The sequence below is a fragment of the Leuciscus leuciscus genome, assembly GCF_965113295.1.
Source record: "Leuciscus leuciscus genome assembly, chromosome: 9".
Classification (NCBI taxonomy): domain Eukaryota; kingdom Metazoa; phylum Chordata; class Actinopteri; order Cypriniformes; family Leuciscidae; genus Leuciscus; species Leuciscus leuciscus.
Window position 1 is genome coordinate 22,460,409 of NC_138733.1, and position 14,982 is coordinate 22,475,390.

Here is a 14,982-nt window from a genome sequence, read left to right on the forward strand (position 1 = left end):
CCAGACGTTTAAGTTTTTTAACGTTTTATGAGACATGCATGTCAGCCCGTGTGCCGCTGGGTAGATCAGCACGTTACAGTACAAATGTGCGCATCAAACGCAGGACATCAGTTCTGACTGGATCGCTTCCCAAATCGTCACTATCTAACATTTTTGTCTAGGTTTTATTCGTTGACGAAAATGTCAATAGATTTTCGTCATGGTTTTTGTCATTCAAAACTAGTTTTATTTAGTTATCGTCTCGTTTTTGTCTGTGAAAATAAGCCATGTGATAGATGTACCGCGAAACAAGTCTCCGGGTGAGTAACCGGCCAGTGATAGTAACTATAGTAACAGCATGAGAAGACACGCTCCGTTGTAGTCAGCGCTTGGTCGGTTAATTTTGGCATTTTCTAAGTAAGTTACCCTAATAGGCTAGAAATAAATGAACACGCATACAAAAATGTCTTTCGTCCTGTAGGCGTCCTGGAGAATATTTCTGTTCGTCCTAAACACATTTTCTATCGTCCCCAGGACGATAGGACGCCGTTAGTCTCGAGCCCTGGCTAGTAGAGAGACGCTGCACATACTCTGGTAATTTACACGCACATATCTCTCTCTCTCTCTCTCTCTCTCTCTCTCTCTCTCTCTCTACTTTATCTCTGTCTCATTTAAAGTGGACTGAATGCTAGATTTAATGAGTGGTAGCTGATGAAAATAACAATACCCTTTCAGTCAAATTTCATGATGGAAGCATCAGTGACAGTTTCAACTTGTGAATGCTGGCAAATGACAATGGTATACTCTAAGTGTGATAATCCACGGCTTGTTGTGCATTAAACGATTTAAATGCTCTTTGCAAATGTTCTTTGCCTCTACGTCATGCATTAAAATAGTTTAATGCTCTGCTAGCCGTGGATTATCCCTTACATATATATATATATATATATATATATACTGCAAATAGCTGACTTATGAATAAATGACGGCCAAATGTGTCAATTTATCTTGATCTTATCTTTTTGTTTGTTGCTTGTAGTTTTTTTAGTAGCAGCAGTCTTATGTGTTTTTATCTTTATTTGACTTGGCATGAATAGCAGGCTATCAGGATCCGTGATCCGTCCATGCACACTTTTTACACAGGCAGTGCCTGTTGGGATATCTGAATCAAAGAAGGTCTACTTGCAGTGACCAGAAACTTGTGGAAAAACATGGTCTCTTAAATCACAGCAGACCCAGCCCTGGAGTGTGAAGGCCAGGGCGTAATTGTATTTTTTTTCTGCAAGCTTTCTGCAACCTCAAACACAGAACTGCACTGCTGTCTTAAAGGAGCACACGGCTTCTGTATCCTTTTTAGCGCGACCAAAGTCCCGTTTTATGTTCTTTTATTCACCCATGGTCTTTTTCTGTTCTGTTTTGTCATCTTTGAAGTTGTGAATGATGCTTTAATTAATAGTTTCACTTCTTGCAGAAGGTTGGTGGATTATGGTACAAATGAAGACATGGGAGTGGAGAATGCTGTCTGTGAAGGCTGTGAAACCGAGCCCAAGTTGAAATGGGTGGTAATTGCAGCGGTCGAGCACGTGTGAAGTCAGCCCTCTGGAATTAAGATGCAAGCCGTGGGCTCCGGCTCTAATCACGACTTGGCCACACTCCCTTCATGTGTGTGTATGTGTTCTGGTCATAAGTAACAGTTTCATCAACGGCCTGGAAGTATAAATCTCGGGCCGGAACCCACCGCAACACCAGCTGGGCTCCAGCTCTCCGCTTGGTGAAAACGACATGTAGCCGTGCATCTTGACCCACATAATGGGAGATTTCTGCACCCAGACCACAGCTAATAGAGAAAATGATAGGGGAAGGAGCTCGGGGAGGCCCGGCCCAAATCTGACAGTGATTTTCTCCGGCTCACTTGTTGTTGTTGTTTTTGTTTTTCTGTCATGGCTGCAGTGCTGGCTTGGGGCTGGGCCCTGGGCTCTTTGATGTGTGAGCTACAGGGGGAGGCAGGCCGCAGAATATCAGCATCCGTCTGCTCTTTCTCACACAGGCCGCTCGGCCTCCTCGCCTCACATTGCCTCGCTGGCCCATCTGGATTTAGTTACCTCATATTACTGTTCCAGCATGTTGCCTCATCCTTCTTTCTGTTGCTTTTTTCTCTCTTTTTCTATCTATTATTGGCCTGCTCATTCCTTGTCTCTCTTTAAGACTTTTTTTTTTGTTTCTGTCACGCTCATTGATCTCTGACTCTCATTAAGTCATATTCAGCCTCTGTTTTGCCCTCCTTCTCCATTGCCTTATCTTTTTCTTCATTGTTTGTAATTCAGGCCATTTTAACTGAAATGTGTCATGTAAACAAAACTTTTTGTATAATAATTTGCTTTTAATAGATATTTGAAAGAAAAGTGATGACCGGGACAATCTCACAAAGAAATGGCTAAATTAAATATAAAAAAACACCAAAATAAAAAAGAAAATATGTATTTTGCATAAGGAAAATAATAATAATAATGAAAAATACAAATATTGTTTTTAATAAAAATTCTAATAAAAAATATCATTTCGATTTTTTTTTTTTTTTACAATTATTAATATTTCCCCAAATATTTATTAAAAATGTAATAGTGGTAATTATGCGCAGACACAATCATATAAAAACCTTTTTTTAATTGTTTAAATTCAGTTCAGTACATAAAGTAAGTTTTGTTGAATATTTAAAAATTACAAATAATATTTTACAAAATGTATAATGTATGTAAAAAATATATATATAGGCGTCTGCAAATTAAAGTGCGGTGGTGCTTGTGAAAATAATGCAAAAATGTGTAATGGCCCTAAAAATAGAGATCATTGCCATTTTGGGGTAAATAACATATTAATTCCCTTGAATTTTTTCGTGGATTCACTCATTTAGTTTAGTACTTACACAGTGATTAGCATTACTGATAATAAAGGATCTCAGCTCACATTGTGCCATCTGTCCACCTTTGCAGTGGATTATTTCAGGGTCTTTCCCCTTAAACACATCAGAGTCTCGTCTCTGCACACTCATCAGTCTCTGTGTCTCTCTGTTTGTAGTGGTGTGGCGTTGAGGCCGTGGTTAGGATGATATCAGGCTGATATAATGAGGCAGTTCCAGCTTCCCTCTCTGTTTCTCCCTCTTCCGCTCTCAGATGATGTGGTTGTGGTTTTTGTAAAGAGGTCGCTGCTTCAGACGTTAGCTCAGAGCCCATTGTCCATCAGAGAGCCTGAGCAGATGTGGCAGCTTCCAGTATTTAACCTCTTTCTCAGTACTGCTTACACACACCCCGAAATGTTGAAAATCTAGCCCATTTGCTGATGAAGAGGAGTGCTGCTATACCTTCGTTCTCCTCGGGTGCCTGCAGCCTGGGTGGAGGAAATCTGACCGCTGCTTTGATCAGGGGAAAGCCTGGCTCTGGTGCGGGCTGCCTTGCGGTGGATCAGATCTAATTCTGACACGCTGTCCTACTGCCGGGTTTTGGGGGCTGTGTTTGTATGGAGAGGAGTGTGTCTCTTTTGTGCTCTAGCTGGATCTTCATTTAGTGAATCATTGCTCTCGTTTCAAGCTGTGGAGACAGAGGCCCCTGCCAATAAGGCATCACTCATCCAGGGTATGTGTGGTGTGAGTCGACCAGGCGATTTATGTTCTACCTCAGCAAAAACAACTGTTCCATTTGCATCTCATTAATTTCATACTGAGGCCGAAATAGTCTTCGTTTTCATATGAATCTTTACTTTCTCCAATGTTATTGGTATCTGATTTGAGATTAGCAGTTTCAAGGGACTGTTTTATTTTTATTTTATTTATTTATTTAGGTAATTTTGACCTGTTTTGGGGTGCAGTAAAACTCCAGAAGCTGTTTTTGGTAACTTCTGTTCACAAATGTGCAGTATTATTTGACATTAGTATAGTTCTTCTGAGTTCTTCTGTGCCTCTGAAGATTGTTCTCTGAGAGCAGCAATTGGAAGACCATCCAGGTCTTAGACGGTTGTTCCTTTTACCTCATTTGCTCACTCAAGTCGCAAAGTGAAAGTTTACTCTGTGAGTATGTCTCATCTTGTCGCATTTTTACAGAAATCCCAGTTGTGCTCTTTTCTCTTGGCTCTAACCGCATCCTCAGCACCACCGCTGCTGCTTGGGCTGTTCTCAAATCAGATTAACCATCTCCATTTTCCACTCGTGTGCAAGAGCCTCGTTTCTGCACTCAGTCACCCCCTCAGAAAAATCTATGAGGTCTTTCATTTATTATTATTCTCCATCTGGAACTACTTTATCATTGATAGGTACATTGTATGCTTTTGTTAATATGCTGTTCTTCCAAAAACAATATTTGTTTATTTGTTTATGCACCTTTTGCGATGAAAAGCACTGGCAGAAGTGGTGATAAATTAAATATGGGAGTACTAGGGCATCACACACAACTTTGATGCAAATTTAGATGTTATCTATTGGACGTTTCACATATTATTGGGAATAGACCTATTTGTCTGAGCCAAACGTCCCATTATTGTTTGTTAAAGTGTAGCATTAGTTTACAGGTGTTTTTGAGGATTATGTGGATAATAGATGTGTTTAACAGTAGGTGGGATGGTGTGACCCTATGTTGAGGGGGTCGGTTGACTGTAAGGGTCACAGAAAGAGACTGACCCTTCTCTGCAGACTTCTGTCGTCCTGTGTTTGGCTTGGCTTGGTCCAGGGCAGATCGATGATCTGTAAAGTGGATTTGTTATTGCCTTGTTTGCTTTGGCAGGTCTTGAAAGCGTCCGGCTGATTACAGTCCCAGATGTCATTGCACACATTACCGCTCAGCGTTGCTCCTTCTAAAGGCCGTTTTCTTTTTCCTTTCAGGCTGCCTTGCTTCCGACATTTTATTTGCATTCATACATGTCTATGCACACTTGGCTGCTTAACCAGTTTAACCATTCAGGTTTTGTTTAAAAAAATCTAATTTTAAGTTGCTTAGCATTGATTATGTTGCAAGTCCTTGACCCTTTGTAGCTCAGGGTGAGTCTCTCTCTATTGTTTGAGTATTTTCAGATTCAGATACATAATTTTAGATGATGTACTCTCCTTTAATTTAGTAATGGACTTTTATAACAATACATTTCTGTCTTATATCTTTACATCACATTATACAGGTAAATGACAGGTTTAATTGACCACACATAATGTTAGCTGTATCACCGGCAAATGGATTTGACTAGCTTTTAGTATAAACGTTAGTATAAAAAAATTTTTTTTTAATTAATATTACTATTTTTTTATTAATATTATTTATCCAAAACATATAATTATCTATATTCATTGTTCTAAAATCATCACTGAGTTTTAAAAATGAAAAAAATCTGTTCAGTTATTGCCCTGACATAACAGGATTTTAATCTTTCATTCAACTTTTCATTAGAGATTTGAAACATGATTGTCTGTCGGAATTAGATCAGTGTCTTTAAACTATAACATGTTACAAATCTTTAGCAATTTATGATTGTTCAAATACTTCAATTATTATAATTATATCTGTGATTTTGCTCAAAAGTTGTTACAGGTATTTCAAACAGTAGTCCATAGTTCCAAGGGAAGCTGCCATAGAAAATGTCAAGCATGCTAACTAGGTTCACTTGTATGTGTGTGTTAGTGTTTATTGTAACTGTTTGTGTTACAGAATCCTGTCCGTCCTGATCATAAACACACTGCATAAATCTTCTCTTCATTTAGCAGCTGTGAAAGTGTCAAGCAGATCTGTTTGTATTACCAGCACAAATATATTTCCGTCCCTGAAGTCCTTTGCAGTTTTAGTTATCCTAAATAATAGTTGGATTTTTAGATTACTGGTTTAAGCCTGTCTTGCTGGAGACCCTGGACTCCCAAATGAGGAGATTTGAGACAAGTTGGTGAAGGCCTGTTTGTCCGGTTGGAATGGTGCGCTGTGGCTGGGATAAGCAGCTTTAAGGAATGGAAGGAGAGAATGAGTGAAGTCCCAGGTGGATGGCTGGATTTGGATACAAATACCATATCAGATGCTTCTCAGTGGCTGGCAACTCACAGTCCTAAACTCACTGACTGAAGAGACTTTACTTCCTACTTCTGTCTCTCCAATAAGATTACTTCCACTTAAGAGGGTTTAAACTTGACGGTGGAGAGGAAATATAATGGTGACCGCACAGTCTGTGTAATAACCCGAAAACGCTCAGATTAAAGACACATTAGGCTGTGATTTCTCATTATCAAAATGGGATTGTGACAGATTGCACCATGTCCAAATGAAAATCCTCTCTGCCCACTCTTTTTGCTGCCAAAGTGGGCCATGACCTCTTCCTGGACCCTGGGGACTGCAGGCTGGCTGCTGGGTCGATCATTTGGCAGCACGGGTGGTGCTTTCCCTGTATGGCCCTCGAGTCTGGAGATCAGGGCTGTCATTACTGCGGGGAGGCTCTGGTTCACGCTGCCACATCAGAACGTGGCGGTCCGGTGCTCGCCTCCACTAAACCTATAATTGAACTTTCGGCACGGTGCAGGAAGTGTTTGTAAGTGATTATAAGCAATATGTTTCTCTAAATTAGGCCTTTAATTAGCTCCACAGCTTGTTTTTCTGCTTCAATTGCTACAGTTTTTTTTTTAGACATTTTTTTTTTTTTTTTAAGAATAGTAAGGGTAAAGTTCTGGCCCTTTGAATAACAATGATAAGGTTTGTATCACACGGCCATCCAATGAGAGAGAAAAGTGAGACTGCTTCATTCATAGGCCAATGTCAACAGCTGCCGCCTTTAAAATCATGCTCATCACTCTTAAACAGTCACTCATAACTAGTTAGTTATTAGTTACTCACCCTCAAGTTGTTCCAAACCTGTATTATTAATTTTTCTTCTGCTAAAGACAAAAAGAATGTCTGTAACCAAACTGTTGATTAGCCCCATTGACTTCCATTGTATTTTTTTCCATACTTTGGCAGTCAATGGGGCCCATGTTTAGTTTCTGACATTCTTCCAAATATCTTCTTTTGTGTTCAGCTGAAGAAATAAGATTAATAACTAGCTGTTATTAGCTATTTCATCATGGCTTAACCAATCAGATTGAAGAGCTTGAGTTACAGTATCAGTTTTATAAATACAACGTATAAAGATCTTTCCAAACATTATCTGATTTAACCTTGTAGTCCGCCACTGGTCTGTCATTGAAGAGGAGAATCCATGGACCTCAGACCTGGTGGCCAATCAGGCCATTGTTCCAGTCAGGTGTAACAGTGGCTCCAATCAATCAGATCACTTTCTCCCGTAGTGCGGCCTCTGTGGTGCACATCACCAGTCTGATAGATAATGCCATCTGACAAGGCCAGGGCCCTGTGGACGTGTCTGTGTGAGGGGGGAACTCTAAAGCGCTAACCTCCCATCTCACAGCCAGCTGAGACCTCTGTCCTCTACTCGTCTTCACTCTCTCTCTCTCACTTTTTCTAGTTTTCTCTCCTCCCCCAGTGGTGGACATGAGACAAATTGTTGGCCGTGCGATTCTAACTTAGTTAGCTGGACAAACGCAGGAATCACCGTCGCCATGTCTGTCTGAGCGTCCTTCCTCATCACAAATGAGATCATGAAGCCTCCAGAGTGCCCTGAACATGACTTTTCATTGCTGCTCGCATGAGAATATCTAAATAACGTTCTGCTATTTATTCATCGTGCACTAAAGCAACAGTAAACAAAATGCAGCGCGAGTTTATGTTTGTGCTGGGTCATTTCCTGACTGAAAGTGTGAACTATCAAGACCCTCGGAAACGCAAACACTGTAAATAAATGCTGACAAAGAGAGAGAAAAAGAGAGGGATGCTCGTCTTCATTTTGGACTTGTTGCACGGATGAAAATGCTTGGCTTTAAAAAGTATTTGAACATTTTAAGTCTGTTAAAATGAGTGAATTTCATTAATAATGTGACAATTATTTTAATGAAGGAGCACAAACACACTTTAAACTCAAGATACATATTTCACAATGCTTAAACATGCATTTTAGTCCTGGACCAGGCTGTGAAACCGGGCAGTATTGTTCAAAAGACTTCATACATCCACTTAAAATCACTTTGAGACCTGATAGTTAAAAGTATTGAGTTAGTTATAATTTTTTAAAAGAAACATCTTGGATAGATATTTTATTATCTAATGCAATGACATTTCTACATTCTAAAATGTTCAAAAGGTTCCATATACTTTCTGAGGCCACTGTACACTTTTCTACACGAATCAGTCTCTGGATATAGGGATAATACTTTTACTAAATATAATTAATATACTAGGACCGATAAACCGTTCATTTTCATGAAATGGCCTTTAAGCCATAAATGACCAGTATTAAAATGATATATAATCATAATTTGTTTTCTAAATACATTTAAAATAAAACACTAAAATTAAAAATAAATCCTTTTAAATGCTACAAGTCAATTTAGGCATCAGAAAGTGTAACCCGTAACTGTTTAATGTAGAAAATATTTTATGTCATGGACATGTTCCTGTAGTCAGACCAGATGTAACAGGAATGTTACATTTTAAATTTATTGCATTAACCTAATGCACACTGTATTTTGTGCATCTTCATTGCTTTGAGGTATTAGAAGTATGTGTGTGTGAGACTGACAGAGAGAGTGAGTACAGGTGTGTGTTTGTGTTATGTGGGGATTAAGGCCATGTCCATCCGTCAACTGCGGGCTGGCAGTCTCAGGCGGTGCGTGGGCTCGGGTTTCCGCCGGCAACAGCGGTCTGATGGATGGGGTCTGCTGGGATGGGCGGTATTGTGATTAATGTGGATACTCACCCCTAGCGCCAGATTTTACGCTTCTATCATAGATCTGAGACACAAGTTCACATCTACACACACAGTATGCTTTGACGACATGCTGTCTGTCTGTCTGTCTGCCTGCCTGACTGTCTATCTGTCTGGCGTTTGATAGTTTGTTCATTAGTTGTTCAGTAGTTTTTATTCATTTGATAATTTGTTCATTCGATCGTTCGGCCTATAAATCTTAAAATTAAGGCTTTTTAACTTATTTGTTTCTTTTTCTAAATTTTGGCTTTGTTAATCCTTTGTCTTCGCAAGCTTTGCTTTTAAAAGTTACATGAATTTCTTTAAATCAGTTATTTAAATTTTACCTCGTTACATATTCAAATTGCTATTCTGCAGTCTGTTTGAATAAATTTAGTAAAATTGAGACATTCTTAGTTCATTTCCGAATAGTGCCCAACCCTGGTATGTGCAGTTGGTTATTTTTATAACTAGTTGTTTTATGAAAAGCTGAGTTGGAACAATTAATTTTACAAGTTTGAGCACATCCATAACTGATTCTCGGAAATTATCCACCAATATTGCAATTTGCCAACTGGGATTACCTACAAGCCTTTACCATGCACAGCAACCATGCTGAAGGCTACCTTAAGCTTAAATTTAAGGTACTGTGTCTGTTGTTGCTTTGACTAAGGTTTGATTGTGTTTTGAGTGCTGATTGTTGAGTCAGGCCCTGGCATCATGTTTTGTTCTTGGTTCGGTGCGGCCCCGTAGGGTTTGGCTCCGGCAAGCGCGGGAGGGGCTCGATATGTTCCAGCCTGTCAGGGAAATGAATGCACTCAAGTAGCTGTGAAACACATTAGCTTCTCAGCATAAACAAGACGTCTGCCTCATTAAGTTACAGCGTAATACAATACTCTTCCATATCAATTAGGCGTCCCTGCCACTTTGGCTCGTGGAAAACGGCTTCTCGCTCGTTTGCTCTCCATCATTAGGCCACGTTCTGTTTACACGGACTCCATCCGTTTCATTTATTAGAAAAGCATCGGGACACACCTAATATGTGATTGCTGTTTAACCGAGAAGCATATATTACGCTAATGTGCCGCACTCCGCCGTGAGTGGTGAAAGACTTGACCGATCAACGCTCGGATGTTTGCGTGCGTATGTGTGTGAACCCTGCCGAACAGGGCCATGGGAGTGCGCTCTCTCGCCCGAGCTGTCAGAAAGCGAACCAGTTTGTCAGCAAACACACCCTGCAGGGTCTGCTCTGCGTCAAGCGTATCATTCTCCTTTAATCATTGCTGGGGCCGCGGCGCTCTTCATTATTAACGTGGTCCCGCGGCTCTCAATTGGAAGCAAAGGAACAAGAAAAGAGAAACACACAGCAGTGTTGTCCCAAGCGAGGTCGCACACGTTTCTGCCCTCGTTTATTTCCCGGACAGCAAGCGAGAACCGCAGAGGCTGGAGCAGCTATGCCGTTTGCTAATGCTGACGTTTGATGTTGAGTTATGGGGTTCTGAGGGCTTCTGAGAGCAACTAATGAGAAGAGTGGCTTGAACTTGGAAATGGAGGTGGATGGTACGAGTTCAGCAGCCCCACTTTTGCCAGGAATCGCTCTTATGGAAGGTAAAAGGTGAAGTGGACCCTATATAAACCAGTGGGTTTGATACTGATGATACCCTTACCAATCACAACATTACCCCTATTGCTTTAATCATCAATGCAATGGATCCTTTCTACATTAGCAAGACACACACTGCACCTGTGTACTCAATATCGCATGTGGGCTTGTGAAAGCTGCTGTATGTTTTTGTAATCTGACACTGGTTTAAACACACATGTATATCCAAACTCAGTAGTGACATATTCATTTTATATATACTTTATAATATATTCTTCAGGACATTGATTTCTAGTGTTGTATCTCAGGCCTCCTTTACAACGTGGCATTACCATGCATTTCACCCAGATATTTTTTCCCCCAAATTGATTTACATTCACTCCAATACATTTCAAGTATAATCAGATAAAGAAGAATGCATTCACTACCATTCAAATGTCTTATTTTGTGATGGCAATACTGAACTTTTCTGATTTTCTGCTCAAGAAACATTTATTATGATCATCAATGTTGAAAACAGTTCATATTTTTGATCCGCTTTACAGTCCTGTCACCAAAAATGCATGTTAATGCCAGATGTACTAGTTGAGTTTTTGGCTTCCTGTTTCTGCACATTCTCTATCCCATCTCTCAGCTGAATGAATAGGTGTTTTGAAACCATATATAATTAAAGGAGGAGAATACAAAGGGCAGAGCATATGAATACATAAAGACATAGGCTTCTCTTAATCTATTAAAGGTGTTTAGGAGCCCAGGCAGGTTTTTCTAATCCAGATGGGCTCAATGGGTGCATTCTGATCCAGCGTTATGATCATTTCACAGCCCTTTTGTGAAGACAACAGGTCATCATAACTCTTAGTGGCATTATCACGGATTTAACCCTGGTTTTTTATCCCCCTCCTGCAGGAAGAGCCGTTTCACACCCATGGAATGAATAAAGCTGTTTTTATGAATAGGAGACACAATGTCTCTGAATACACTTTCACACTGACAATTTAAGGAGCTGCAGCCGGTGCCACACACGACGCGTTGCTCGCTTCGCTATTAAAGGTTTAAGGCTAATTGTCAGACGGCGCTCTGTTTGCCTAAGTTTGCCGACCTGGCTTTTGAGCGGGGTGGAGAGTGCCGTGGCTTGAGTGAGCCGGAATCCATTGTGTGAAAGAGAGCGTAAAAGCCCGGCGAGAGTATTGATGGGATTACTCACACTCACAGCTAAAGAGCGAGAGTGAAAAGAGAGAGCGAGGGAGTAAATGATTTAAAAGGCAGTGTAATGTAATGAGGAAAGGGGGCCTTGGAGGTGCGGGAAAAACTTCCTTATGGCCATCTATCTGACTGCTAATCCTCGGAGCTTACATCTACATTAACACTCACACATCGCTGCTAAACACTTCTGGCAGCTTTTGGGTCTGTATCGCTCTAGCTGTGGTGCGCTCGTCTGCAGCACTGTCAGTCTGGCTTTTAGGAGTCGTTGATGCTGTGTGTGTCTGTATACCAGTGGCACTTTAAAGTGGTCTCTGATTGAGAGCCAGTGAAAGCAGGGTGCACACAGAGGAGCTGGAGGGCATGGAAATAAAGCCGGCACGAGTGCCCAGTGTCACTCTTATCAGGAGAGTTGGATGGCTTGATCTCTTCGAGGAGGACACTCACTCGAGCAAGGCCATAATCAGCTGATAGTAAAGTTTACTTGACTAACCACAGGCCTCGGCTGCACTCTGGCCATGCTACTTTCCTACCAAAATTTTGGTCATCGATTTTAGTAGTTGTTAGTTATACTTATTGAATATACTATTAAAGGTATAGTTCACCCAAACATTTTGTCATCATTTATTCACCTTCATGTTGTTTCAAACCTGAGCAGACAGTTGACGGTAGCCATTGACTTCCATAGTAGGAACAAAAACTATTGAAGTCAATGGCTACTGTCGACTGTCTGGTTACCAACATTCTTCAAAATATTTTATTTTGTGTTCAACAGAAGAAAGAAACGCATACAGGTTTGTAACAACATGAGGGTGAGTAAATTATGACCGAATTTTCATTTTAGGGGGAAATATTCCTTAAAACACATTCCTTTTTTATTTTATTCTTTTTTTTTATTCTTTTTTTTTAAGTTTTACTTTTAAGTAACTTGTGAGTCATCACCAAAATTGTAGGAGTTCATTTTAGTAGTAGCAGTAATATCAATTATATACTATTAAACATTTATCTTATTTTCAGTAAAAGTCAGCTTTTACTTTTAAGTAAAGTTTGTTTATTGTGTAAGAAGTGCATTCACCTAAGAAAAACAAAGAGAGTTTTTTTTTTATTGTGTGACCGTGGTTAGCACACATGCTCCAAAACATAAAGTATGTAGATCATGTGGGCACTTCCTGTTTCTGATCCACCTCTCTCTCCCTATCATTTCCTGTCCTCTCTCTACTCTCTTATAAATAAAAGCGGCAAAAGGCCAAAAAAGGTGGAGGTCTTCTCGGCAGAGGCAGTCCGAGCAGATGCCGCCTTGAACAAATGACAACCCGTGATTTACACACTGCCCATTTTCCATCAGAAGGTTGTTTGTTTTTCGATACAAGTGACCAACATTACACAAGTCTAACACACTTTCCTAGGGATAATTGCTTGTTAGCTCAATTTCACTTATGGCCCCTTAATAAAACCTAATTGAATTAGTCCCACCTTTGCTGTTTTTTTAGGTGTTTGCGCTTCTCCGGTGCCCCTTGTAGCCCAGAAACAGGATAATGTGTGTAAACATGCTGTAACTCAAGGCTGACAAGTGAATGTTCTCTGTACTAAATAAAGAAAATCTCAAAAATTAGATAAGTAGTCCTGCGGTCGCCAACATCTAGGAGACCACTAACCAACATAGGTTTTATGATGATAAAAACATGTTGTTTTTTTCCTCCTTCCTGTTAAATGTTAACATCATGTCCTCATACCTCAGTGGTTCAGACAGGATTTCCAAGTGAAGAATTAAAAGTGAGAGGAGCACGCGAGGATCTACGTGGGTCGGCTCAGGCCTTTTGTCTCACCCAGAACCTGCGGCAGGCTTTTTATTATTGAATTGGTGAGGCTGAGCTCTGACGGGTGTGAATAATGTGGAATGTGGGCTGTGGCGGCTGTCAGCCATTCTGATGAAGAGATCTTCCCTATTGGTGAGAATGAACTTCTGACCCCACATCCTCTGTGCCGTTCCCCTTCAGCTGTTGGACTGCTTTAAAATAACGCTCACAGAGGTGCGCTCTCCAGCCTCCCAAACTCGTTTAAAAGTGCATTATGTGACTTTCAACAGTTCAGTGACCCTGACAGGTTGCTGACCAGTAAGCAGTTTAGATACAATTTTTTAAAATTAATTTTGTTATATATTTTTGTATATATATATATATAGTATGTAGTATCTTGGAGACATTCAGAGCCGTTGGTTGTAGCAGCGTGTGCGGTGGCCACTCCCACTCATCCTGCAGGAAGCTGCTTTGATGGCAGGCCTGTTGACTGGCGATTTCAGTGCTTTGAGGAGTCAATGGCAGACACAGGACAAACAGCTTTTTATGAAGTGGTATGAAGTTATCTGCTGTCTGTGAGTCTGGCCGGGCTGGTGTTTTACAGCAGATAACTGCAGGCCTCTTGCCTCCATATCAGCTCTGCGCCACCGGCCGCCTGCGCTCCTCTCTTCGCCGCACATTAGCGCCTGTCAGTGGCCTCGAGTGTGGCTGAGGGTTTGCAGGGGAGGCCAGACAAGGCCAGATAACCGTTGGCCTGCAGATCAAAGGGTCTCCCTATAGGCCGTTCAGATAAAGCAGCTGTATTTCATGCAGCAGGTATCTGTTATAGAAAGACACCCCGGTAATGCCACTGTCTGAAATGCAGCGTTATGGGAGACAGACGAACTGTGCTTCCTTCACACCCCCCTCCTTATGCAATATCTATTTTATTGGCCTAGGTGCTTATTGCTGGAAAAAAATGAGCCCAGTGTTTTTGTTTGAAGTCATATTGGCCCACAGTGATGTTTCTCAGGGGTCAGTCATTTCCTCTTCGCTATCCCTGTCAGAGGAAGGCAGAGGGGCTCGGCTGGGGCTTGAGCTGCTATGTGTGCCAGATGAAACACAGATAGCTGTTTATGACCTCCGAGTTACACCAGAATGGCCGTAGACACTTTTCAGGTTCATTATGTATTATGACTTCAGACTTACAGAATTGTTTTCAAGCCAGCACGATGTTATTCTTAACATAGATATCATACAATAAAGGACAGAAAAATCATAAAGGACAGAAACAATGCAGTTTGCAGTGATAAAATTAACTTAATAACGTAATGAGCTTTAATGCAGTGTGAGTCAAAATGTTGAACTGTTGTTCTCTATCGTTTTTTCTCTGGCAGGCATGTTTGACCGCAGTGTCACCCTGCTGGAGGTGTGTGGCAGCTGGCCTGAGAGTTTCGGACTGCGTCACATGTCCTCTGTGGAAGCAACGGAAGAGGGCCTGAAGGAGAGGCTGGCAGATGCAATGTCTGAGTCGCCCAGCAGAGACATTGTAGGCTCTGGGACAGGTGAGCACATACACTTTCACTAATGATAAGGGTGCACTAATGCAAGACACAAAAA

At 41.0% G+C, this 14,982-nt stretch overlaps 1 protein-coding gene across 3 annotated transcripts in view; it reads left to right on the top strand.

Moving 5' to 3' along the window:
- The window catches only part of bcas3 (BCAS3 microtubule associated cell migration factor), a 237,606-nt gene that overhangs the window by 200,803 nt on the left and 21,821 nt on the right, over positions 1-14,982 (top strand). For all 3 annotated transcript variants that reach the window (XM_082180488.1, XM_082180487.1, XM_082180489.1), the window contains exon 23: positions 14,760-14,927. In XM_082180488.1, coding sequence (XP_082036614.1) covers positions 14,760-14,927 — 168 coding nt within the window. The remainder of the gene's footprint in view (positions 1-14,759; positions 14,928-14,982) is intronic.